The sequence below is a fragment of the Pterocles gutturalis genome, unplaced genomic scaffold (genome assembly GCF_000699245.1).
Source record: "Pterocles gutturalis isolate BGI_N339 unplaced genomic scaffold, ASM69924v1 scaffold50307, whole genome shotgun sequence".
NCBI classification, from domain to species: Eukaryota; Metazoa; Chordata; class Aves; order Pterocliformes; family Pteroclidae; genus Pterocles; species Pterocles gutturalis.
In genome coordinates this window covers 1,738-29,456 of record NW_010112113.1, presented here as the reverse complement: position 1 = coordinate 29,456, position 27,719 = coordinate 1,738, and the positions used below count along the sequence as shown (strand labels likewise).

The 27,719-nt window shown below is 41.7% G+C and overlaps 1 protein-coding gene across 1 annotated transcript; it reads right to left on the bottom strand.

Annotated features, from left to right (window-relative positions):
- On the bottom strand, positions 1–25,767 carry ATP13A4 (ATPase type 13A4; the record flags this gene model as incomplete). Its single annotated transcript, XM_010073925.1, has 18 exons — positions 25,634–25,767; positions 19,200–19,373; positions 16,617–16,754; positions 14,315–14,385; positions 14,142–14,222; positions 13,210–13,279; positions 12,248–12,382; positions 11,757–11,829; positions 10,990–11,121; positions 9,619–9,789; positions 9,036–9,193; positions 6,197–6,385; positions 5,824–5,885; positions 4,959–5,109; positions 3,509–3,595; positions 2,647–2,800; positions 1,944–2,055; positions 1–125 (listed from the first exon to the last, which is right to left on the bottom strand). Coding segments are annotated over exons 1-18 (2,146 nt in total), but the record flags the coding sequence as incomplete, so codon positions are not given.
- Positions 25,768–27,719: the final 1,952 nt, after the last annotated feature.

Here is a 27,719-nt window from a genome sequence, read left to right as displayed (position 1 = left end):
CTGTGACCATAACACTCCTGATGCAGGCAGCACTGAGCTCTTCCAGGACAGGCTTTGTCTCCCTCTTTAATCTGTTCTCCATTATCAGCAGACCCAGGAATGTCAGATCAGATTCTACCTCCTCCCTAAGAGTGAAGAACAGACAGACAGATTTAATTCTTCTTTTTGCCTTTGGCCTGTTTTAGCCTTGAATTTGCTGATAGCCAGTTATAACTGTTAAACATCCCACCTAACTCAAAAGAATGAAAATAACTGGTTAGTGTTCAGCAGTCCTGGATTGTCTGTCTTTTGTGGTGCTATTTCAATACCAGCAGGGCTTGCTTCCCACTGGCAGCAAGTGGTGCTTGTCGTGTAAGGGGAATCTTCACTTGATTTTTCATCCTTCTGTTCTCTTCCTCCCTCGTTCTGAAGAATGAGTTCAATACATAGCCAGCTTCCAGCTTATGTTTGCTTCATTACCAAACAACAACAACAACAAAAAAAAAGCAAATTTCGACCTATCTGCTCCACATACCAACATGAAGCCTGATTGATAAGTTGGACTGTTTTCCATTCATGCACCATCCTTAGCCAGCATGAAAAAGCACCCTGAATTTCCTGCATGATTCCCAAACTGTGGTGGTCTGATTTAGAAAGTTCATGCACAGTAGTTCTTTTCATTTGAGGACTGTACAATGAAGAAACACACCTTAGTAAATGTATCTGTTACTCTTGACAGTAGGACCTGAGCAAACAGCATAACGGAACTCCAATTCTGTTCTCTCCTGCTCTTTTCTTTACACCTGTGCTACTGCTTTTTTTTACAGTTGAACATATGCAGTTGAGAACAGAATTTGGTAAACAATCCCATACCTGAATCAAAATGAGATGTCTCTCAGGGAGACAGGTAGACCTGAACAGAGTCTGAAAAAAATAAAAGCTTTCAAACACTTATTTTAGCCACTGTAGTAAGGAGGAGGTGATGCCAAACACTTTCATGGCAGTCAGAATAGCTGAGTCAGGTGGTGCCTGAATAGTCACTGCTTTCACAGTGGATCTTGTGTTTGACTTCCACTCTTCCTTTTTCTCCTGTCAGTATATATATCACACATGCTATAACTGCACACACAACTGCAAAATCATATCACACATATCTGCTCATTGGGATGGATAGGTCTGTTATGACACCTGTCACAAGAATTAAACAAACCATTTCCACTTTGCCTCAGTGTCATTGGTCCTTTCAGCAGAGCAAAAAGCCCTGTGAGAGAGCAAGTGAGCCCCATCTGGATTAGGACCAGCAGCTAGTAAACAGAGAGAACAGCAGATGCTAAGTAACCGCAAATGTTTCAGAAGTGATGTTTCTGGAGTACCACAGGCAAAAGCTAGAGGGGTGTTCTTGTGTGAGGCTTGTGGAAAACTAATAGTAGAAGAGTCTGCTGGCTTCTCTAGAAACTAAAGAGAGCTAAAGCTAGAAAGCTAAAGGACTGGACCAAGACAGCAGAAGATAGCCTGCTGACTTTGACTGAGCTAGAGAACAGGCACAGTAATGGGGGTCATCTCCTGCCTTTGCTTAATGAAGGAGCCAGGGTAACAAAAAAAAGAGACTTCTCTTCAGCTGAGAGCCTGGATAAATCTTCAAGGAGACTGGTAAAAATGATGGACTTAGGGAGGGGTGTACTAGACTTCAGAGTGTACTAGAGTTATACTTCCTATGTCAATCCAAAGTTAAGAAATGTGCAAGGATTCTGGGGATGTACTATAAGCATGGGGTAGTAAAGTGCCCTCTACCCATTCTCAGACAGACCTATATGCAGATTTAAATCAGATTCCCTCTGGCCTGAATCTAACAAAACTCTGTACCACAGCCCTGCTCTTGGCAGGAGTGTTGTGGTAATGGTAGTATGTGAGGCACCATTAGCCCATGGCTGAATGTGGCTGATAAGAAGCAGTCTGTGGCTTACCTTGTTAGATCAGTAGACTGCTTCCCTGCCTGTAGAGATTTACATGCCAGTCCAATGACCCTAAAGCCCTGTGCTGTGTAGAGCAGAAGCTTGCTTTCAAAGTTTGACGGGACTGTGCAAAAGAAGAAAAGACAGTTCATCAGAGCATTTGACTGCTTTCTAATAAAAGGAGGCCTTGCATCAGGGAAGGTTCCTGTCCTAGAGGGCAAGCACGCCACGAGGCCAAGGCCATCAAGGAAAGCTGCTGAACTGAACTTTGCTCAATAAGAAAATCTTTGCCTCTCCTCTGTCACTTTGCACTGAGAATCCTAAACTGTTCTGCACAGACTTACCTTCTTCTGGTGTGTCATGAAGGAGCGGTGCTCTTCTAGCTGCCCCCTCAAGGCGTGGAGAAAAAAAAGACAACTTTTTTGGGGTATAATGGACCAGTAGACAACTTTTCCAAATATCTGTTCTGGCAGACACTATACACCTTGTACAAGAGTAGGTACTTGCTTTTATCTCTTAGCAGTCCTTCTTTGCTGAGAAGGGCTGTATGAGAGCTTAGCCCTAGACTTGAAGCACAACAGAGAGACTCTAACTCTTCAGGCTGAAGTATAAAGTCTCTGATTCAGAAATCTCATTTGGACCTTCCACTTCACTGCACCACCAGAAGCCACTTATACAAATGTGTTTCTAGGAAGCATTTATAAATGTTAGTTACCTGTTTCTGCTCTGCATAACATGGCTACCATTTCTGGAGCCCCTTTTGTGAAGACCTGTTGTTCCCCACCAATTTCCTGAGCAATGACAGACATCCTCTGCAAGGCTGAAGAAAATGGAAACTGACGTAAAATGACAACTCCTTCCACAGGGGCCTAGGAGAAAAGCAAGTGGATTAGATACTGAAGCAAGGATTTTAAACTCAGGACAAAGGATTTTAGGTCTGTCCTTTGGGCCATCACATGAAGCTAACCAAAGTGTAATGGGCTCACTTGTCACAGTAGGACAGAAAAGACTGGTATATAAAGAGGAGGTGAAATTTGTACAGAATTATTTAGCTTAAGCAGTAGGAAAAATTCACTGACAGTTTTAGCAGATTATTAGATACAATTTACTGAAAGGAACTCACTAGTTCTGTTTCTTTAACAAGACACTGCTAGGCCTTACACTGGTCTTGCAAAGGGAAAATGGATGTCTAAAAGTGCACCCGTCCTGCCTTAGTACATGTCACCAATAATGGTCTGACATCAGCTACCGGACTCCACTGCAGTCCCAAGTGCTCTTAGAGATCTTCACCACTCAGAGGAGTTTGGATTGAGTCTCAAGCCACCAGGACAGGCAAACTCCTGACTTGGCCAACTTGTCATCCAGCATCCCCCTGCTTCTGGTGTGAGCAGCAGCCGCCCCCAGGCATCTCTTTTTAATCAGAGAGAGTAACGCAATCTCTCTACAGGCAGTACAAGAAAGACGAAGTGTGGAAGAGCTCTCTCGGACTAGGATAAACAAGTGTTTCTCTACTGAAAGGTAACTCTCACACTGACAGTTTAACTTGATCATGAAGGTAAATCTTGCCAATAGCTTACACTGCTGGCTTTAGGCCCAGGTCTAACAACTGTGGCGTATGTGGATCCTTGACCTTCAATCTGGTGTCCACTGGAATCATCTATCACCTGTGTATTGAAAGACAAAAATCTATCACATCACAGCACCAGTAGAGCTGAAAGGAACCTCAGGAAATCATTTGGAGCTCTTCCTTCTCTCAAAACAAGATATCTTATTCATTACTGAGGGGCAGTCTGTCTGATCTCACACTAAAAAGCTCCAGTAATGGAAAATCTACTGCCTCTTTTGGCAATCAAATCCAGAGCTTCACCAGCTTCACTAAGATACTGCTCCACTCTTGCACAGCAAATAGATTATGTCCTCTCACTGACAATAAATCCTTTATTCATTCCAACCCACATAAACACGAGAAAATCTTTAGATATAGCACAGATCCAATGGGGAAATAATAAATAACAGTTTGTATTAATGTAAAAATCACCATCCTCTGCTCTTGAAGTATACCACAAATCAGCTGGGTTTTTTAATCATCACAACATGACTGTGAGGAACAAAAATATTTTATGGTGTCAAAGGGCACACAATTATTCACGTTTCACAGGAATAGTTTAAAAGGATTATTCATATTTAATTTATAACTTTGATGGGTGCCTGCTTAAGGCTGGGATGGCAAGGTGATGCCTATGGGGAAAAACATCCTCTAACTCCTGTCACTGCTGGATAGTTTATTCCTTGGAACTTGGCTGTTTTACATATTTTGCAGATACCAAACAGACAAGTGTTAAGTGCATATGTTGTCATTCAACTAACTAAACTTGCCCTGAATCTCTTATCTTACATCAGCAATAGCTTGTGGCTATACCGTCCCCCAGGAAATTATGGGCTGTTTTCCCCTTATCCATCTCAGATTTGCAGACTTTTAGTTTTCATAAATGCTCATTTCCCATCCCCTACCCCCAACTGATCTGACAGTAAATAGCAATACTGATGGCTGGCTGTACATAATGGGACAGAGGCTGAAAGCACAGTGGTTTCACTGTGGCATGGGATTTCAAAACTGAAGATGATAGAAACATCTCCACATTGACAGAGGTCTAACAAAGTTTAAAGTCTATTTCAAAGCTGGCAGAAGTCTTTTACATACTCTGTAAAAGCAGTCTTAATCTGCATAGAAATCACATCCAAGACTTCCTGTTATCTGTCAGCAGCCACAGTCAGAGCTGAAACCCCAGTGGGGTTTGCATGACATCCACCACTTCCAGTCAAATAAGCTAAGTAGTCAAGGTACCCCTAGGCGAAAGCTCTAGGCAGAAACAAGGAACATTTCTCCAAAAGCCTGAGCATGTGGCATCCCTTCTAGGTTTTAGCTGCTTTACTTGTACGTGGGAAGTGGCTACTTGCATGGGAGGCCTTTGCAAGAACACCAAAACTCCGTGCCACTATTTGCATAACAACAAAACACAGCTTTACCCAGTTAGTGGCCTCAAACATTTTCACATCCAGTGGGTCTCCTTGGATCTTGCCCTCCCAAACAATTAGTGAATGACAAACCACCATTGCTCTGAACACTGGGCCCCAAGGCAGGCTGTGGTCCACATGGAAGCTGTGAATGTCCTGGAAGCTAACACAAAAGAGAACACAGAAACTATCACCAGAAAACACCAAACAACATATAACTAACAGAAAAAGAATCTCAAGTCAGGGAGCTGTTAAAGTTCTATCCTGTGGTCAGACCACAAGCATGTTTCTGGGGACTTGTCCTCCCTCATGAGCTATTTCTCACACACCTGTTACAGGCTGGGATACACATGCTCAGAATAGGTGTATTCTGCAGAGTTAAGGGGTCTATGGACAGAGGAACAGATTTCTATAAAATATCTTCCTTGCAACTTTTGTAATGACTCTTGAGCTTGAGACTGGTATAAGCTTGAGCATTTTTGTGCACGTACGTTTCTGGAAACGTAAATGGACAAAAACATGGGCACTGAAGGAACTGAGCAGCAATCTCATGGCTAACAGTGACTTCCTGTCAAAAAGGGTTGGGGCACTGCTGCAGCTTTGAGATTTAACCTGGTATGTCTACTGCAGACTACCCTGCCTGGGCATGCTGTGCCAAACACTGATGACAGTGGCTGCATGTTTTCATGTGGATCAGGACTCCTGGGATGACGCAACAAACTCATTTTTCAGAGGCTACAGAAACAATCTAAACATGAAGAACTTCAAACTTCTGTTTGACATTAACTGTATTTCAGATTTGTTAACATGTCTAGGAGGAGAATTCAGTCACTATCCCACCAAGTTTAAATGCCATTGGTGTGTCAAGGAGCCTTACCAGTTTCTTTCAGAGGGCAGCAAGCCCCAAAGATCCAGGCCATCTTCTGTTAGGGTGCCAGTCTAAGTTAAAATGTACATTTAAATTAACTTCCCACATGAGAGTTCCAAGAGGAATAAAAAGCAAGACTTATTTTAAGAAGTTATTGTCCAGAAAATGCCAGCACAGTACAGAGAAAAAGTGCTACCAGCCCATTCCTAGATTCCAAGAAAAACGATTGGCAACAGTGTCTGTTCAAACATAAACTTAAGTATACAAGATTGGTCAGTGTGTTTCTAAAATACAATGAAAATGCTTGATCAAAGCTCATATTCTCCCACCCCTCGCATGGCTCCCATTACTAGTAAGAGAGTAACCACCACGTAGCAGTTACTTTGTCAAAGCAGATGAGGTTCAGCTGTCCACACACGTTGATCCTCTGTGGGCTGATGCAGAAGATGCCCTTTTTCTTCAGCCTCCGCTGGGTATAAATGATCCCCGTTGTCAAGGCAGCTGGCAGAGCTGGGGGGACAGCAATAGTGATAACATCCAAAGCCTTCTTTACCACTTCTCCTGCCTCCTCCTGACACAAAACCAAAGACAGTTATCAGAAAGAGGGTGGCAAGGAGTGCTGCTTGGATTGTCTGTCTTCATTCCTCCTCCCCTCCACTGGAGGTGCTTCAGGCTGTGGTGTTTTCTGCCCTTGGTCCATCACGTTTTCGTCTCCCTAAGAAATTAATTGCTTTCATTTAACCAAGGGCTTTAAGGCTACAACACTGCTAAAGAGGAGCTTCCACGCCTTTCTTCATTCTCCATACTAACAAACCTGCCAGGTAGAGCCCGCAGTCTCCTCCAAAGCACATGAGTTCAAACATGCCAGCTAGGTTATTGCACCCTCAGTCAAGCCCAGTTTCCCATGATACAGCACACAAGAATCTGCCATTTATATGGGCATTCATCCAACTGCCTGCAGGCATAGCTCTGGACTCCATGTTAGGGTGATAGGTGAGATGTATGGGATACCGCTGAAAAGAAGGGCAGACTGCATGAGCTAATAATTTCCTCTGACCTTATGTTCTAGGAGTTGTGAAAGGAAATTACTTTTACCTGCAGGAAGAGACATGGAAGTAAAAGTTACATTTCTAAAAGCACTCTCTAATTTGGGAGCTTAGAGGTTGGTGTAAAACTGACTGCCAGTATGCTGAATGTCAGCACTGTTATTCCTGGCAGTTGGTATCACTGCTAAAGGATTGAATGCCTTTCAAACTGGGGTCCCTGAAATGAGACATTACAAACTAAAGACAATTTGCAGTACAGAAGGATCTGCAAACCATCATAGAGTCTATTATCCCTGTTTCTGAGCCTGGGACTTTCCGTCATGTTCTCATTCCCCCTTCACTGATATTGTTTCAGACCACAGAAGGCACCAGTTTGATAATATTTCATATCTATTTTCTATCTATTTTATGTTAGAATGAAGCACTTAGGACCTTTAGATAAACAGACTCACTGAAGGGAAACCATTTAGTATATTATGTGACTGAATCTTACACCAGTCTTACAAGACAGTTCCAGCTGCTGTGATAACATCAGCATGTATTTTACATATAACAAGGGGGAAGTTAAACAAAAAAAAGGAAACACTAAAAAGCAGACACCAGGATATGTTCTTAAACACACTTTCTTTGATATCCTGAGGGGAATTAATCTTCTGAGCCAACTGATTGTAGATTATTCCAATGGAGAAAAATTATTCAAAAGCTGAATTGCAGAATCAACCTTGCAACTCAGGACTTGGACTTCACATTAGCAGATAACTATCAAGGCATGAAATGACTTCTTGAAAGTTTCTGTAGAAGTTCTAAAGCAATTGGGCTTTAAAAATTTCAGAACTACTGTTTACAATATACAACTATTTCTTACATTGACCTTGATGCATGAGAATGTGTGAAGTGTTTTTAAAAGGGTTTCAGGCTAACTGTCTAGAGATTCAGAGACTCAATTGATACAGAATAGTTGGTTGTTCAAGTTATTTCCTAAAAGCTCTCAAGTATATTAAGCTGAGTGATAACTAAATGAAGGTTATCTCCCTCTCACCCCTGCCTCCACCAAATAACTATACAAAGATGTGAAAAAAGAAAAAAAAAAAAAAAGGGCAGAAGAAAACACGGAGTTCTTTGTAACATCAGTAAATTTCAGGGATCTGTGTTTACACCTGCACTGTTGAGGGCTCTGTAACATGGAAGAAAGGTGGCTGAAGCAGTGGCCAATGATCTCTAAATCACAAATAGTACAGGAAATATCAAATAGAAAGCAGCTATTTGTTACTTCTCTAGAACAAAAATCTATAGTGCCTTCTGTGATTTAGACAGTGAATTTAAAAATTTTTACACAGTACATAATGAAACTATGGGAATCATTGCCAGAGGTGCTGGCAAGGCCAAGGCATAAATTAATTCAGAAATATATTAAACCACACTCTGGTGGATTTTCAGTGGCTAGTAAAGCTAGGTGATCTAGATACAAAAGATAGCTTACTGACCTGTTAAACCTTTCTCTTCAAGAAGTTAGAAGACTACACCAGGGAAGAATTGTTGTATACTTGCCCTACTTCCTAACCAGTTTCCACAAGCATTTGATACTGGTTACTCTCAGAGACAGTGGACAGGGATAGATGGGTCTTTGATCTAAACTGAAGTTTTTGTAATGCTGCCTTTTCACAATGATACATCAGTCTGTGTCCCATTTAACCCATGACTCACTCGTTATTTTTCTAGGAATATACAAGAAGTGCCACAAAAAGTCTGTAAAAGCTACTTGCAGAGTGCTAAGCCCTTGGGATCTCTCAGTTTCAGAGCTCTGGAAAGCATTATGCTAATTACATGCACTGATAATTACATGTATCAGCAAGCACAGGGCAGGCAACACACAAAAACAGAGGCAGTTGGCATACTGAAGGCTGCTGACAAGACATGCAGTGCTTGCATAGGATTTGCTAGGACCTCAGAAGAAATTACAATTGGGAAACAGTGGGTTTTGGCACCTTGGAATTGAATGTATGAGACCTTGTATACTGTCGCAAATACAATTACATTGTAAAATGGCCTCATATACTAAGACAAAAAGGATAGTGACAAGGACTATATTTTCATATATAAATGTATATGAAGCCAGTCAAGTTTCAAGCCTCTTGAAACTGGGTGTGACCATTTCTCCTGCATTTATTAACTCACCCCATTAAGTGCAAATACACACACTGTGTAGATCATTCCAATGGCTGCAAATGCTATGAGGCACATCAGGAACCGGAGGGCATCCCTGTACAGCTTGAAGTTCATGGGTTTAGGGTAGAGAATGGACCTCACCAGATCTCCTTTGGCTGTATTGAAGCCTGGAAAAACAAACTAAAAGCATTCCAAAGGGAAAACATTTCCAAAAGTTCTCTACAAAGAATGGAGGGCTTTAAAATGACTCATAATTTCTGTAACTTAAGAAAGAAGGCCCAGATCTTTAATTTTAGAGTGTGTGACCTACTCTGCAGAATATAGAAAAAAGTTATTTTTGTCCTTTTCAATGTCTCAGAAGCAAAACGAAATTCTTCTTTGTAATCATATGCTAGTGGTTTTTGTAATAGTTATGCCAAGCAAATGGAAACAATGCATAATAGCTCAGCCCAGCCCAGGATATCAATTCTCCATCTGACTAGTGTGAATTTGGATTAACGCCTTTAACTTAATGTGACTGGGCACATTAAGTCAGACTCTCTTCCAGGAAGAAAAAGCATGAAAGGAAAAGCAAACTGAAGCATTGACTGACCAGTCCGCAGTACCACAGCCTTCACTACTCCTCTGTCATCTGGCTTTGTCTGTATGACCTCTGTTCCACAGAAGAGGATATGTTTTTTGTAATCTTCTGCACAGTGCACTCTCCAGGGCTTGAAGTTATCACCTTGGGGTAGGTGGGTCTTTGTTACTGGAATACTTTCCCCTAGGAAAGATTAGCTCAGATGAGGAAGACTGCAGTACACCTCAAAATCAGCCTGCCGACTTTCAAATAAGTACAGTATCTAGACATCTAGATGGTAAGTTATTTACTAGTAAAACCAGTTTAGATAAATGTTACTTTTATATTGTGACACCTTCAGAGTAATAGTTTGAAGCCTAGCAAGCAAACAGACTCTGCCAGAGAAAAGCTCTCCTTTGCATTGGTACAACAGCTTTGTGTAAGTCTGAGAACTGAAAGCAGTCCAAGGAGACTCCGAACTCTAGCTGTAGATACACAGACTTGAACACCTGAACTGCTGTTGCATGATGCCACTTGATGGCCACAAGTTGTTTACCGAATTTGAACCTCATGTGCAGGTCACTACACTATTCTCTTAGGCAGATTAAACATGACATTTCCTCTTTCCTCTTCCTAGTAAAAAGGAGAGCCTTCAGCTCAATGCTTGACAGCTGACAAATATCCTATTTACATCAGAGCAGATACACTAAGGTGAAACAGAATAAATATTTTCTGTCAGCTGAAGCTTTCTAAATGAAAGAGATGTCTGGAATTTCTCATTTACATGAAATTTTACAACTGTGGGTTTCAGTTTGATTCAGACCAAGACCAAATTTGAAGACAAGATACAGAACTATGAACATCTCCTGCACCAAAAATCCTGCTTTGCAGTGAACTGCCTCACCTCGTGTGTCCTCCACTGCTATCACATGAACATGGGGCTAAATGTCTGGAGAGCTAGACAGACACTCCAATACGTTGGAGACACAGTGACTAGCGACAAGACATTCACAGTGATCAAGAAAAACTCCTACAGCCTGAGCAGACTGTGGGCCCTCAGTGGGAACAGCTTTGCTCCATATCTACTGTTTCTTCTCCTGTCCTGCTCATTCCTCTTTTTTTCCTTTCTAATCAGAGGATCCCTTCCTAAATGCTGCACCCCAGAAAGGAAGAAAAGGATGAACTGTCCTTCCTAAAGTCTGTCTTGCCTATTGAGATAAGCTGGGGCTAACTACAATTCAGTCTTTATTACAGCAAACACCCCAAAGTATCCCTTTCCAGGCTAGCTGTGTACTATCTCATAATAAGTGTGCTAAATTATAACACTGTATGTCTGTGTCAGTGGCTGAAGCTCTACGGCTGTGATGGTGTGTTGATGATAAACCTGGGAGGGATGAACTGTACCTGTCAGCATGCTTTCATTTACAGTACACTGCCCGCTGATCAGGATGGCATCACAGGGCAAAAGGGTTTTGCCCTCTTTCAAAACCAGCATGTCTCCAGGAACAAGATGGTGTGATTCCAGCTCTTGGAAACCTGTAGGTGACATGTAATGCAAGCTTTGTGCTTCATATACTTCTCTGTGGTGAGGGGAAAAAATACAAGGAACTACCTGCTGAATAGATTGTTACTTCTTTATAATGTCTGATAAACAAAGGACCACAAGTTGGACCTAAGAATACAACCTCCAATGTTTAGAAAGCCAAGGCATCAGTTTGAACTGCAGAATTCTCCCCAGGAGCCCAACCAATGGTTATTATTCCAATGCGCTGACCTAGCTGAAGAAGCTTTGATCTACCTTTCTTAGTTTGACTCCATCTTTTTGGATTGTACTCTAAATACCATGGCAATGAACAGACTTTGCATGGAGCAATTAGGTGGACTCACAGACATTTAATGACTATGTGGCTGGCTTTGTCAGCACTGCTTTAAGAAAAATGACATAGTTATCCTGATATTTTTTTCTAAGACTGTGCTCCGTCAGTTATGAATATGCCTCATGTGCCACAACATACTTCTAGGTCAAATTAACCCAATCTGTAGAAGATAATCAAGCTGAGAGACAGAAGAGAGAACTGCCCTAGAAAGAATTTGATACTGTTCATTCTTGAGTTTGATAGAAATTGCTATAGAAATAAAACACATTATAGAAAAAAATGTATAGGAGTCACCTTCCTTATTTCTGCAGACAGTGACCATGATGTTGTTATGAGACTCAACCAGCCTGTGCAGTTTAACCGATTGCTACAAATTAAAGGAGAACACACAAAAGTGTTATATCTTACATGATGCAATTCATACACTAACAATTCTTCCATGTTGTTATTTGTGGTTATGAAAGCCCTCATAAACTGGGATCTGGCCCTGCCAGGAACTTTACAATCATACAGAGAAATAAATTGCTCACCCTAATTACGGAGAAGGTGTAACAAAAGATTACAAAGTGAAGCACTGGGATGGGGAAGGGAGGATGTGGGTAAAGAACCACACAAAGTTTATGATAACTAGGAGGCCAGGCCATTGCACCTGCTACTACATAATATCGCAAGACTAAACCTCTCAGTAACTCTCATAACACTGTACATGTGCATGTTGTAACATACTGGCCTTTCCCAGACACTAGAAATAAATCCTCCTTGTGGTAAAAGGTAAGGTGTCTCACCTGTCTAAGATCATACACAGTCAAAACAATTGAGAGGAGAGACATGATTATGATGGCAGTGGCATACTCCACGTAATCTTCAGCAAACCACAGACACACACTGAACAGCTGGAACACGTAAAATGGATTTAAGACCTGTTTGGAGAGAAAGCAATACTCAAGAGCTGGCCACATTTAAACGGCTCCAGTATACCCAGCCAGGCCATCCTGTTAGAAATGGGCTGGAACAAAAGCTATTGAGTTAAGCATTGTGTTTCCCAACCCCCTTTCTAATTTTGTTAGCAGTGGCTTCAGTCTAATCAGACTGGACCATCTCCATCTGACAGAAGGGCCAAATAACCTGGACTAATAGGATGTTATGTAGGATGTGAATGGTTCAGCCCAAGCCTTGTTTTGCTTGCTTCTTTACGTATAACAAAGGTGAGAGAAGAGCAGGTTGTGCTGTGAGGATGGAGCTTACACACCATAGGCACATTTCCACAAATGCTCTGTTTAGGCCACATATAGCCAGTTCCTGTCTGAAAAAGATACTGGTGTTTGAAATGGCGCTGTGCCCAGAGTCATGAGCTCACTGGATCTCTCTGCAGCTGCAGGCATATACCAGCTACCGCTGCTCACTTAACCTCTGCTGATTAAGAGACAGCCTCTGTCTGGAAGGATGGATTTCCAGTGAAGCTTGTAAACGTTCACTGACCCTTGTGAGGCCAACAGAATGAGCTCCCAGGACACAGACGCATACAAATACCAAGCAGCCACACAGGCATGGGGGTGGAGGACAGGGAACAGTGGAGAATAAATGAATTTATGGTGATTTCATGGAACAGCTTTAAAAGGATTTGCAAAAGGAGTGTGCTTGATGAGCAAGTACTGGGAAGCTAATTCAGACATAGCATCCATTATATTCCATATGCACACTCTGCCTCCCCACATAGCCTAGAGTAAAAGCAAGAGAAATGCTTAACCTCTTTGATGAGTAGTTTCCAAATAGGGATCACTGGAACATCAACAGTGTTTGGCCCACATATAAGTCTCCTGTGTGGGACAGATATACATCACTTACATATAAAATAGTGGCAATGTAGCTCACTCAAGAAGCTGCAGCTTTCAATAGTCCTGAGAGCTTGTACCAATCCCAGTTTAATGGCTGTGAGGATCTTTCTCCAAGAAAAAGATAAAAAATTAAATGCCCCTATAGTGCTCATGTCAGAAAAGACAACTGTACAAATGAAATATACAGACAAGAAGTGTAACACAGCCCTTTAGGCAAATGTTCCCCTCATGCAAAAAATTCCTTTGAAGCACCATAAACAAAGGAATTCTGCACCTAAAACTAAGTTATCTAAAACAAAATAATTTTGCATAAAGTTAAAGGTGATTTGAATGTAAGATTCAACATAAGCTAAGGTCAGGAGCTGGATTTTCAGTATTCAATCAACTGAAGATCATGTCTTTACTTAGCACTTTCAGGAATACCTATAAGTTGTCTAATGATCCAGTAGTTTGTCAGAATAAATTAAATTACCAGAACTAATTGATTTAGAAGTTCAATACAATTACATGGAGCCCCACTGAAGAAGTACACACACAACTTATCTGCATCATCTCATGGAGACTTACTCCAAATAAGAACTGCTTAGAGTTAGTTACAGGACATAGTTATTTCCTGATTGAGAACAATAACAGTAATGAATACTGAGACATTTCAAAAACTTTGACAAGGAATACACAACATTCTCTAGCTCTTTTCATTCAATTTTTCATGCATGGCCATTTAATCTAAAATTATGTGCATATTAATGGATACACAAGAAACTCAAGGAAAGTGCACCAACAGCAGTGAATTTACATAACTTTGAAATCCATATATTGAGTACTTGTGTTTTAAAATGTATACCTGACATTCTGTTCATTGCAGGTCAGACCAGAACCAAATTTGGCATGTATAGCTGAGCAAGTGTGGTAGTCTTCTAGAGCTCTAAAATATAAAGGGAGTGTTTTCCTTAGCACGATATTCACAAAGAAGTTTGACTTCCTCAAAGACTTGTGTAACCAGGGCATTGAACTCACCCAACTTTCTGGAACTGTTTCGCATAGATATTCCAGACATAGCGGATTTGTTGCACTTGGATACTTTTCACCTGCAAAACAAAACAGGGACAATATATGCAACACAGCAAACAAAGATATTCCCAGGCCTGCTCACAGATCTCAGCTAGGCATCCTCACTGGGGTCAAGCACAGATAAAGCAAATTATATGGGAGGCAGGGAGGGAGAGAAGACAGGACTGTATATACTAACTCCCTAGTTATTTTATAGAGTGGGAGTCCCACCTCAGTGCAGTTTCCAGTAAGCTTTATAGGTCTTTAGGTCAAGCAAGTACAAAGCAGCATTCTTCTCTCCCCATTTTCTGAAAAAAAGGAATACAGTCCTTGCCCTCATTTCACAGAACGAAGGGAAGAGATCACTGAAGCAGTGGTGTGCATGCAGGCAGTTGTCAAAGCCCCTCTTCAGTATCTTCTGTCTGGCTTTAAGGAAAGCAGCGGGCTTTGGGCAGTTTGCAGGCATGGTGCCGAGTCATTCAGCTGAACAGATACGCCAACAGACAAGAAAGGCCATCCCAGGATATGTCCTGAGTCACTGCTAATGCTAAGCCCTTGCAGAGCAGTTACCCATTAGGAATGCACGCTGCCATTTATAGCTTGCAAAAGGAGTCTGTCCTGTCCAATAATGAAGCCTATTAGAGGTAATGGTGTTTCATATCAGCTGGAAGAAGGCAGGGCTATACACCTATACACATAAGTAATAAAGAAATCAGCTCCAAGGGACTCTCCCTACCCAGTGCAATAAGCATTATTACAAGTCAATGAAATCTGTATCCAACTCATACACTGACTCAAAATGGAGCTATAACCACAGTCATTAACCTAACAAGAGGTCTGCAGTTAGATTTCATGCAATAGGGACTGCAATATTTGCAATGCTAAAAACTGGAGTGGGAAATGAGGGACTCAACTCGCTGCCGGAACAGGTCCTTGGACAGCTCTTGAGCGCTGCACATTACTCTATGGACTTAGGTAGCTTAAACAGCAAACAGGTTTTATAACTGACAAATAAGTAGGGGTTTCTGAATTGCTAGTGAAGGATTAAATTGTTTGCTCTTTGCTGCTTTGGAATCTGTTCTTTTCTATCTACATGTTTTGATTGATATGAAAGTGTTGTTCAAAGGGCCTATCATTTTGAGGGCTGTATTGGGCTTTTTTATGTCACTAATTCGATCCTCTGAAGGATGTTACAAACCAGTCTTCACTTTCATGCTGTGCCAGTTGATTAAACTAGCTGGCACTAAACTTTCTTATGCCCACACAAAACAGCAGTAACAGCAACAGCTTTGCTCAGATAAAGTTAAGTTTATAATGAAAGTATTTACTAAAAACTGCTGTAGATATAAAAATAAATGCTAGCAAGTTAGGAATCTATTTCCTGGAAGGGAATATAGCTCTTTGGTGGGTTCCCCAGTGCAGTGATATAGTATCTACAATCAAGAGCCAGATATTAGCAAATGTTCCACTGCATTCCTAGTGCTCACACCAATTTAATGTGTAATGCTAGGTAAGACTTGTAACTGAATGTCTGGTACCTATTGTAAAATGGGGATATTTATATTTACTCAACTCATGAGGAACCTTGTGGTCTGCTTGGATCAATTAAATGTTTACCTTCTCCTCCAGTGCCTCACTGGGACCTCAAAACTATGGAACTGGCAGAAACCAGGATACATTTTTGCAGGAACAGCGAACAGTGCAAGACCTAACTCCAGCAAATGTGATTTAAAGCACAAATTGGTGCACACAAAGGCACGAAAGTGTGTTTCGGACTCTCCTTGATGAAACATTTCTGGAAATACTGATGCAGCCCTGCTCAGGCACTTTTCTGTTCTATTCCCCTTCAGCTGTATTCATCCCTGTTTTCATGTTACTGTTGGACCTGCGATGTTTGGTTTCTCGCAGTTTCCCTCCAGACACACAGCCACCCTTAAATTCCTTGATTCCTATGTCAGCAATGAGTTTTTGATTTGGAACTCTGATTCTTCACTACCAACCCCAGTGTCTTGAAGCTCTCCTTCTAATGTAGGTCTTCTCTCAGGAGTAGTGGGGAGTTTTTTTCCATAACCCACCTCGGAGTAAGAGAGGATTTTTACAGAGGTGAGTATAGTTCTCCAAAGTCTCTAGCTTGTTTTTCCACAGCTCACTGTGCTTATCAGGCTACAAGTTTCTTAGCTGGATACGCTTCACAGCTCACTTTCACTCCATGAAGTGTGGCTACGATTTGCTATAATCTCCCAGATGCTGCAGGGAATACTTTACTTACTTGCAAACTTGGCTTCATTATGGCTTTGCTGAAGATTGAGTCTTCCTCAGCAGGGGCTGGATAATCCAATCTACTTCTGATGAGTGCAGACACAGAGATCCACGTCACAGTCTTACGAGAGTAAATCTGAAATTCATCCTAAATGAATATAAAAGAAAAGTATCACAATTTCCCTCAAAATCAGATCAAACAATCACCTTGGAGTGAATGATTACAGTAGGCCTTTCTAGAGCACTGCTCCACCTTTTTTAAAGAACTAACCAACAGGGGCCTTCCAGCACCTGTGACTGATAGACAAATCAGAAAAATGGGAGCAGAAGCATGGTCCTGTCAAAACGTAAGCACTGCGAGTAATACTGACTGCAGGTCTGGTGCTTGGCTGATAAGGATGGAATGCAAACACCCAGGTCATGATCTAGGATAGGCAAACAGTTCAGGACAATCTGAAATGCTGTGACCATACTGTAAAGGGAAGATCAAAAGGAACTTAGTGCTGTACTGCAAAATGGATGTTTAGTGCCAATACCTTTTCACTGTCATTCCTGCGTTAACACTTCATTGGAACAAGTGTGTTTGCACTATGCCTCCCTCATGGTACCTTAGACAAGCTTTTGCCACAAACCGAGTTCATGATCTTGCTATTTTTTATAAAATAAGTTCAACATTGGAACTGCCTGATAACTAGTGTTGGTAGTACAGTCTTAGAGATTAGAGCAACTACTGTACTAAGTACCCTCATGTTAAGTTTCAGTCCTGAACACTGAACCACATGCATTAAAGCCAACTATAAGACTGCTTATATACCATATTCAGTGTGAGCAGTTTCGCAGATGGAAAAAGCTGATTACCTCAGCTAGCCAGGTTCTGGAAGCAGAGTTATTAAACTTCATTTGGAAATGACAACAACAAAAAAAGATTCTGTACCAAATATGAGTCCTTTTGAATAATTTAAGGGTTCAAAAAATAATTTTAATGATGTTTATATATCTTATTTATTTGTGCACTTTTCTTCTTAAACTGGTAGTTTGAGTAAAATAATATTTATTTCCTGATATTTATCTTTTTTTGTAGACATTGGGATGCAGATTGAGGTGGGAAGCAGTGAACAACACAGGTGCTCATTATTTGAACTAAAATGAGTCAAAATTCAATAACAAAAGTGAGTTAATAGGCTCTTACATTGCAATTGCGGAGATGATAATGAATTATGAATGAAGATTTTATGTGAAGCAAAAACGAATTCCAATGATCAAGCTGATGGGATTACTTACACCCTCGTTAGCAGTAGCCATCACATTTGAGAACTGACATCATCAGAATGTATGGAAAAAAAACCAACTGTCATGTTAATAAAAAGAACCACGAAGGAAAGCCGAAATTGCCAAATGCCCAGAGCATGCTTTGAGAGAGTTTCCTGACAACAAGAATGTACAATATGAATCAGTTATTGTTTAAATACATAAAGGATAATTTAAAAACTCATTATTTGAAAAGTGCTTGGCATGGCAAACCCATTGAAAATTACACACAAGAATAGGTAATTTAAAATCCAAACTGACCTGAAGATTAAAAAGCGATGCAGATTGTTTCAATATAAAATATTGAACATGCAGATCTGTGATTTTCAAAACCCAAGATTTTAACTGCATGCTGCTCTGCTCAGTTAAGAGGGCAGCTAACATATAGTGGTAGCAAGTGATCCATTTTGCAGCTGCACATTTTGCAAATGCCATTGTTCAGGAGTCTTTGAAGCAGAACAAATCAAACTTCTGGAAGTAAACCAACCTTGCCAGCTCCTGGAGTATTCAGGCTGAGCTGGGATTCAGAGTCAAGTCTCAATTTGCTTCTTTTAGTGTTGCAGTAGCTTGCATGAAATGAAATTAGGCTTTGAGTATGTTGCAGTACTTCAGTACAGTCGTCAACAGATAGAAATCTGTATTGGGAAACTACTAGCAAAACATAACAGCCCTGAAAGCATTAACCGCAGGACTGTGGGCTTATTGGACATGGGGAAGGGCTGATGGAAAATGGAAACACACAGCCAAGAAAACAAGCAATCTAAGCTTGCCCTCTTCCTTATACTGATCCCTCATCACGCACTCTTGGACACTGCTGGGGACAGAGCTAGACAAATCTATTGTTTGGCCACTGGCTGAATTTTGACAGAGAGGGGCAGCTTCACCAGGATGGCCAAGTGAGGGAAAAGGATCTTCTGGACACTGTCAAACAGATGCTTTAGAATCTGGCGCACAGATCTGCAATGTAGAAAGCAAAGACATGGTGGAAGGGAGGACGAAGGATTGAGAGCAATTAACACAGTCTTGAAACCAGAGATACTAAAGTTTTTTCACCTCGATTTTTTTCAGCTTGTTGCCTGATCAGCTGTTACCATTCCAAGCAGCGTGTTACACATAATTTGCGGAACACTTGAGAGTTCATTGGATCAGTGATGGTAAAGACAAGACATTATTGCAGGAAAACAGGAATGTAAGAGATTTCAGCTCAATGTATTCCTTCCAATTAACTAATCTTCCCATTAACTACATACTAGGGACTAATGTAAAGATTAAAGTAGGCACCTACTGTTGTTCTGAGCAGAACAACATCCGCTTCTTCCAAGCTGCAGCGGATGCAGTTTGCCCACACGTCCCACTCTGGCTTCCAGTAAAACAGCAGCAGCAGAGCCCCACAGGACAAGATGTATCCAGCAATGCACAAAGCCTTTCGGCAGCCTTGGGTTTTGTAACCAAATATCTCCTGTACAGCAAAGACAAGGAAAAAATCATTACTATTTCTCTTAAAGGAACACCTGGAATACTACACTTTCCCATCATTCATTGCTCTCCCATAGGAACTGTTTGGTATGGTACTGTGAAAAAACAAGTCAGAGAACTTCTATTTGGTTTCTTTATGTGTCTTAAACATGACTAGGAAAAAATTTTGCATGTTCCACAGAAGTTTTCATCCACTTTCACAAAATCTGGATTGCTGACCAAACCTTTAAAATAGTTCTATGTAGCTGTGAAACTCAGCATGAGATGTTGTTATGTGCGTGCATGAGTTGGAATGATGTCAAAATAGAGAGGCCCTAACCTTTAGGCCCCAAGTCAGGAACACAGATTTGCCTGGTCAGCTTTAGTGAGGTCCCTGAGTGAGGCAGCTGAAGAACGGGAGTACGTCAGCACAAGGGGATGGCCAGTAGTGCAGACCCACTGCAGCAGCTGAGACAGGGCCTGCTTCGAAATCAGAAGCACTAGTGATGTCCTGCCATAGCGGTGAGTCTGCGTTAATGCACCTACACTTTAGAGACTCAGCTAGAGTCTCTGCATGTGCTGCATGACACTGTGTGGCTGTACCAGCTGGAGCTGCTTTGCACAACTCGGCACAGAAACAGCCTTTGTAGGGCTGTTACCATCTTCCATGATAGCTCCAGTATGGGGATTTTGGATACTGCCAATACGTGCCATTGTCCTAACAACCCAAAATAATAACTGCTAGTAAGAACAACTAATGAACACTTGTAGAATGCTTTACATGTTCAGAGGGCCAAAGGAAGCTACTCACAGTAGCTGTATGAGTAGGCATCATTATTCCATTTTTAAAGCTGGGGAAGTTGTTACAGTGAGGCTAGATGACTTGCCCAAAACTTCAAAGGGATGACTGTCAGCCAGGTCTTGGTACCATGGCAAAATTCCTTCTTCTCAGTAGCACTAACAGGGACTTGGTAAAGGTGAAATGAAATGTATCCAGTGAATTTATAGAAGAGACCAAGCCCTGATCTAAGGTGGGAGATTGCTTGGCTGCAATTACATTGGGTGCCCAGGAGAATTTGCTAAGATAAGGGTTAAGATTCCTCAATCTCCTTCTTCCTAGTATATCTGCAGCAATTGTGCAATCTGCTTCTGAAGATCAGATATCTGCAGCCACGGATATTGCAAGATCCATTCATAAGGTGAGAAGAAAAGGCAAAGTACTTGGAAGGATGAGTAATGCATAATTCCTGGTTCTGTGGCTGCGTCTTTGCTTGTTATGCGAAACGCAGGCCCTACCCACTGGTTCCACACTCTGTCTTAGCCTACCTGCTCTATGTCATTCTCCAAAAGACAGGCTCTATCTTCCTAGCTAATCTCTGTGGGGTTTCCGAAGGGCAGAAATTGGTAATTGTGGGGGAAAAATATGTTAAACTACACAGCAAAGTGGCCTACATTGCACAGGACCTGGTTATACCACTTTGAGATGCAGACGCTCAACATTTTCAAAGGCTTTTATAATCTCTGAGCAGCCCGACAGAATAAGGCAACTCTGCAGCAGATAGAAGGAAGCTCACGGAGAACAGCAGATAAGACAAGCAAGATTGCTAGAAGGTAGTTGGTGTGGCAGTTGTGCTATTAATATTCACGTGCTCCTATAAACAGGTAAAGGGCTCTCCATTCACCTCTATCTAGTCACATTCTTAACAAAATTTTACAAAATTAGTGTCAGGACCAGCATGAAGAATAGTACATAGAATGATGTGAACTTACTGTTCACAGCAATGCCTTACAAGCAAGATCCAGATGCCTGAATACAGAATCTACAGCTTGTCAGCAAGGCAAAGGAACTCCCAAGGAGACGGACGCCTAAGGGAAGAACTGTTAAAAGAACGTGCCTTCAGACTTCCTCCAGTAAATGTCTGGACCTGGAATAACTGGAATAACATTTTCAAACTGGGATAGGTGTGAATATCAGGGTGGGGAAGAATGAGATTGCTGCCACGTGCATCTTGCTTCTGCCAGTGAATCATTCCTTTAATTTCCAGCTTTTGTGCTTACACCTGAAGTCTGAGAAGTCAATAAGGCTGTAGTTAATGCAACTAAGAAGGGAGAGGGTGGGCACTCGGCATGTGACCAGCAGTCATTTGGGATCATCTTCTGTTGGCAGTGTTCTCTGCTGAAATGCTGAATGATTCCCTGATATGACAACATAACCACAGAGCTAGGGCAGACTCTGTCTTTGCCTAGGAAACCATGCACCTATATATCAAAATACGTATCTGAGTCCCCCTATGCCTGCATATGTTTCCAGGCCTTTGCTTTCCAGAATAGCTTCCCCTCAAAAAAATGGTTTGGTCCCTTAGATCTCAAGACAGTTCCCAAAACCAAGCATGCATCAGTATTCCTCATCCTGAAAACCGGGAGATGGGAAGATAAGGAAAACAGATCAGCTGGGAAAAAAGGCCATGCTCTTAAGATGTCCACTACGCTGTCTGCTGGACCTTGCTGCTTCTCACAAGGGACTTGTCCTGAGATAGACAGACAGAAAGACAGACAGATAGATACCCTTAAGCTATTCTGACACAGTGCACATTCTGCGCTGTGAACACAGGTGTTGTTGGTTCAGCTTCACTGGTTTGTGTCTCAGTGAAGTGACATTTCTGAATGCAGGTGTTCAGGAGCTCCACAAGGAGCAAGCTGGGAAAGAACAAACATCAGATGTTAACTGCTGTTTTATATCTGGATGTCCATGCAGGAATCTAAAGACAAAGCAAATCATTCCCCATGGTTTGGAAATACCTCGAGCAGGTTACCTGGGCCACATAATTCAGAAGTAAACCTAAACAGGGAAATAGACTAAGCTCCAAACCTAACTTCTGCCAAAGTTCCCTGGGCTGGAACCTTTCAATACTTAACTTCAGAATAAAATGTTCTGTTAGGTTGAGGTGTTTTTTCTCACTCTGTGCCTTCAGCACATGAATGATGCATTTGTGAAAAAAATATTTAGTGTGTAAGTAACTCCTTGTTGAAACAGAAACAGTATTAGTACAAACACTTTCAAATTGTCCAATAAGTCAACAGTGGAATTCTTTAGAAGAATTCTCAAAACCATTATCTTATTAAAAAAAAAAAAAAAAAAAAAAGGTGAATATTAGACCCACAACAGAGGTATCCACAATGTGCATGAAGAAGGGGGGAACAGGCACACACAAGACGCAGGTTTCTCAGCAGGTTTATCTAGCCACATGAATGCCTTACCGTAATCAGGGTTTGGAAATTCTTCAAGCTTATTCAGGATTCCTGAGGCCTATACTACAAAGAATTCCAAGTAAGTGCATGTCCACTATGTCAAACAATACTTCTATGGCTGGCAGAACTCCTAGTGTTGATGTCACCAGTAAGAACATGTCTGTCAGGTTGGTTTTATGATGCTAAGGAAAAGAGGAACTTTTGCTGGGTCGTATTTCATTGCACAAAGAGGCTGTGCTGATGCAGACATCCTGCTTTTGAAGATAGGTCTGATGAATACAGATTTACACCTTCACAACTTTTCTACTGTGTGAGCAGGTTTTTAGGGCTCAATGTGTGCATTTGGCATATATAACATTATACAGACAAATAACCTGAGTTCTTGAGGGCACCAGACTAAGAGATGTTGGAAAACAAAGCTAAGATTAGCTATCTGTAAGACTCCAAAAGGCTTCTCATTATCTCACAGGAGGTAGCACTGTCTACAAAATAGGCTGGTATGCAGGGCTCATCTCATCTCTGTAGAATAATTTTTTTTAATAAATTGTAGTGTATTGTAAAACTTTGTTTCCTCATCTGTTAACATCCCCTTTCTTGTGAGAGTTCCAACAGTCAGAAGAGTGACTAAACAAAAATGGTTTAACTTGTGAGTGAAGGGTCTAGGGAGTGGTCATGGATTATTGGACAGAAAAAGCTGCCAGACCTGCTCAGCTGGCAGAAAATGTGCTTATTCCAAGAAAGGTTCTTAGCTGCTTTTACAATCATACAAAGCCAGCACTCAAGGGCTTATCACTCTAATGTCCAGCAAGTCTTTTGTTACTTACGTTTAAAAGAAAAATTGCCTGTACCTGCCAGGTGATCTGCACAGCAGAATTCAAATGCAAAAGTCAAACAAGTTCAGGCACCCTGTTCTTTGGTGAAAACAAGGCCTCTAGCTACCAGCAAGGAGCCTAAACAGTGGCTGGGAACTATCATATTTCTGGCAACCCAATCACCAGGTACCCTATTACAAACAACCTGTTGCTATAACAACAGATAATAGGATTAGACTTGAAAGACTGGTTAAGATTCACATGGAATTTAATAACTGAATCTCATTCTTACCAACCGGAACCTGTTTCATCAGAGGTTTGTTTCTGTTTCCTCTGAAGCCAGTAGCAACATTCACTATTGTTCCATTAGGAACAAGGTTGTGCCTTTCAGATTCTCTCTTAATTTGGAGAGTTAAATTTTTCAAACTCAAAGTATATACAATTCCTGGATCAGATTCCCTTCAGAATTTTGGCATCCCAAAGGAGGCAGACAGCTGCCAATATGCAGCAGCAAACTGGGGTTCACCAGCTAACTGACTGCAGTTGTCCCATTCCTTCAGACATAACAACAGGGGAATACATGCTTAAGACAGATTTCTGGCAAATCCTTCCTGAAGCAGCAGCCTGTTGAAGTCTATCACTATCTTTTCCACTGCAGGACTTATACCTTGCACTTTAGGGTTTGTGCAAAGGGAATGATTAGTCCCAAGCTGTAAAGAAGGGCGCATCAAATTGTCAGAGGGCGAAAAGCTGGTTATTTCCTTTCTCTGCCTATTCTTCTTCTCTAACTCTACACAGCACCAGTCTACTTAAACCTAATTAGCTCAGGCTCAATTCTGGCATTGCTAGTGACAGTGCCAGTAGTTGGAAGAGGAGGACAGGGTGTTTATAGTCCTAGAAGGATAGGCGCAGGCTGGAGCACAGACACAGAAGCAGCAGCTGTGTGGAGCTGGGGAGCAGTGGCACATCAGGACCAGGGCTAGAGCTAGGAGACGGGTGCTCCGAGCAGGTTTAGTAACTCGGCAGCAGAGCCAGTCCTGCATTGCACTGTGCTAATTAGTCCCCACCCTCAGAGCCAGTGCCTTGTGTTTCCTGCAGTACTCAGTTCATGCTGCTGGATGACTCTGTGCTGTGTTCTCCAGCACATCCCAGATTACCCAGTTTCGCATTATGCAAAATACGATATCTCCCCTGGATGGCAGAGAGCTGAATGAAAATCTATACTGGTATCTAGGGATAACAAATGTCCACATTTTTCCATTACATGGTCTCTTTTTCACTAAAATAGGATTCTCAGTAAGTAGACTTTGAAGATTTATCCAGGATTTCTGGAAGTCAACAGTCTCGTCACTTGTAAGTTTCACTAGCTTTGCTGGGGCTGTTGCACACCCAGAAATCCTACACACACTCAAAGCAGAGATACTGTGGTTCTGCAGCACAGGAATTTTGAGAACCACTGCATTCACCAGACATGCATGAGAATTGTTGCTGTGAGGCTGCATCAGGGGTCTGACATCTCCAGCAGAATCTGTCAGATGGACAGAATGCATATGTGACGAATAGCTGATCCGTAACATGCAGTAATGCCAAAGCAGCTAAGAAGCACTGAATTTACTACAATCTTGCACTGGGCTTACTATTTAAGAGAAGTGCCATGCATAGATCAGATATTTTACATAAACATAAGACTTATTTCCACATGTTACAGAATGCATGTAAACATACTTCTCCGTGGAAAACTCTGGAAAGAAATATGGTAGTTTCGTATTTAGAAATCCAGATTTATACAGGCACTCAGGCTGGACTAATGTTGATAATTCAACAGACTGCATTTGCTAATAATTTACACAAACATAACACAGGTGCTTTTATGTTCCAGAAAAAGCCAAAGTTCCCAGTCCTCATCTAACTAGAGCTGACCCTAGAGATTAATCTGTCAAATGGTTAGGAACACCACCCTGGCCCATCAATAATCTGTCACGCCATCCCCTGTTGGAGGGGATAGCCAATTAAGTCCAGTGGACACATACAACTTTATTTTCTTTCTGCTAAAAAAAAATTATATCCCTTTCTAACTGTATGTTTCTGCTATGGAAACACCCCCACCATCCATAACTAAATTGCAGACTGTAGCGTTTTATTGCAGAACATGTGCCATCTGGTGCTTCAAGTTGAGAAAGACCTAGACAGAGATACAACTCACCATCTCATTCTCTTCTCCCTGGTTAAGCTGTGCATAATGGTTGTTGGCAGAGTTCTCCCCCATTAAATGACCCTCTGGAGACTTTCTAGAGCACCCTCAGGACAGGTCTTCAGTGTTCTGTGAACTTCCACACTGAGGAAATGCTCTGAGTACACACCTTCCTTATAACTATGCTGATGTTTGAAGAATGGAGCTCCTCCCTCTCTGTGGGGTTAGCAGTGACATTCATCCCTCCTCCCTCCACTCTGTTGTTGGAGTTCTGTGACTGTGAGGGTACACGCAAAATTCACTCAAAAAAGCTGCAAGAAAGAAAAAGTTAGATCTCACAAGTGTTTGCCACAATATGACTCTGTCATAACTGGTAGGTGCAAGCAAGCACTATTGGCATGCCGCTTTGAGGGGAGGGCAAGAGGGGAATATTTTTCTCTGAGAGATTATGGAATCACTGGAGACCAGGAGTGTGTCCAAATGAGAAGGAAAATAGGCAATGCTGTTGTTAACACTCTTAGCAACCAAGCTGAACTAAGTGTTCAGCTGTGATCCCCACATATGCCTTGGAGAAAAATTCAAGCTCTGGCATCACAAACAGGGGCCTCAGTTTGTGCATATTGATTTATGCACTGACATGTGTCAGGATCCAGCCATGTAGGATCTGTAACAAGTATTTTTATTCATTATTAAGAATATCATCACAGAATGGCTGCTGACCTCACCATATAGCTTTGGGACACGTCATTGTGGTTATTTACTCACTCCTAGGGGAAACTGGAGTTCCCCACCATTGTCAGTGAGCTGGACACAAATCAGGGCCAAAAGGAAGTTGGCAGAAAAAGCAGCATCGAGGGTTTTACCACCTCCTCTTTTTGTTACTGTCAGGCTGCATTTGTTTATTTGCCTTGTGATTCATTCTCATTACTATTTCCTTGTCCTTTGCTACTTTTTGAGAAGTTACACACCAAATATTTTAGGAACGAGGTCAGGAGAGGCAAACCTGTTCTTCCAGCAAATATGTTAAGGAAATAAAAATATTATTTCTAGGGTGACTGAAACAGATCAAGAGCGGCCAAGTTAGTTCCTATTCACTAGCATTTTATTTCTATGGACTTGTACAGGTCCCAAACACCTCAAGCACCAGGAAAGACCACTGCCTATCCTGCAGCAGGCAGGCTCAGAGAAACTGAAATGCGAGAAATGTAGGGAACAGAGAAGAGAAAGTGAGGGTGCTAGGTCAATCAATACAAGAAAAGTTGCCCATTGCTAATAACGTGAGCCAGGCCCAGACCTGCACACCAGATGTGCATGTATGCACAGCACAGGGACAGATACGTTTATAAAATGCTGGTGACAAGCAGTTTTTCTTGGAGCCAAGCTGTTTGGTCTTGACCCCTAGAACACTTTCAAAAGGAACGCAGCCCAGAGGCTGGACAGAAAAAGATACAATTGTACAAAGCTGTGTTAAGGGTGATTTGTTGCAATAAGGTTGAGAGAGAACAAGGTGCTCTCCATACCCCAGCTTCAGTGTTATCCCTTCCTTCCCCCCACTGCAACTCTGAGGTTAGCTTTGAGCCTCTCAACTTTTCATTTTGTTCTTCTGAGACTCAACAACAGGAACTCCAGTTTTTACATGAGAATCACTTCAATAAAGAATGCAATGAAGTCCATTTATGATAAATCTGATTATGTGTGAAAACTGAGCAGTGCTATCTAGAAGCTATAAAAGACAGGAAACAACAGCAAAGGTACCTTTTCCAAGGCAGGCTGATGATTTTGGGAAATGACTCATTTCGGGAGGTGCCAGGGGTGGAAACCAGGAGTGCCACACATGCTTTTTCTGCCTGGTCAGCTGTTGCTGCTTCCCCAGATGACAGCCTTGCTCTTTCTAGTGTGTGTAGAAACCAGGGTGCAGTAGGGGTCCTTGGCTGCCCTTTCACAGAAAAGACAAATGAGCTGCATGCAGAGTATCCCACCAAACTTAGGTCTCTAGGGAACAATCAAGGCTCATCCAATCTATTCACTATTCATAGGCTTAGTCCAGTTCCTATTGACAATTTCTGGTCCTACAGAACACCCTTATTGGGGAGATGTA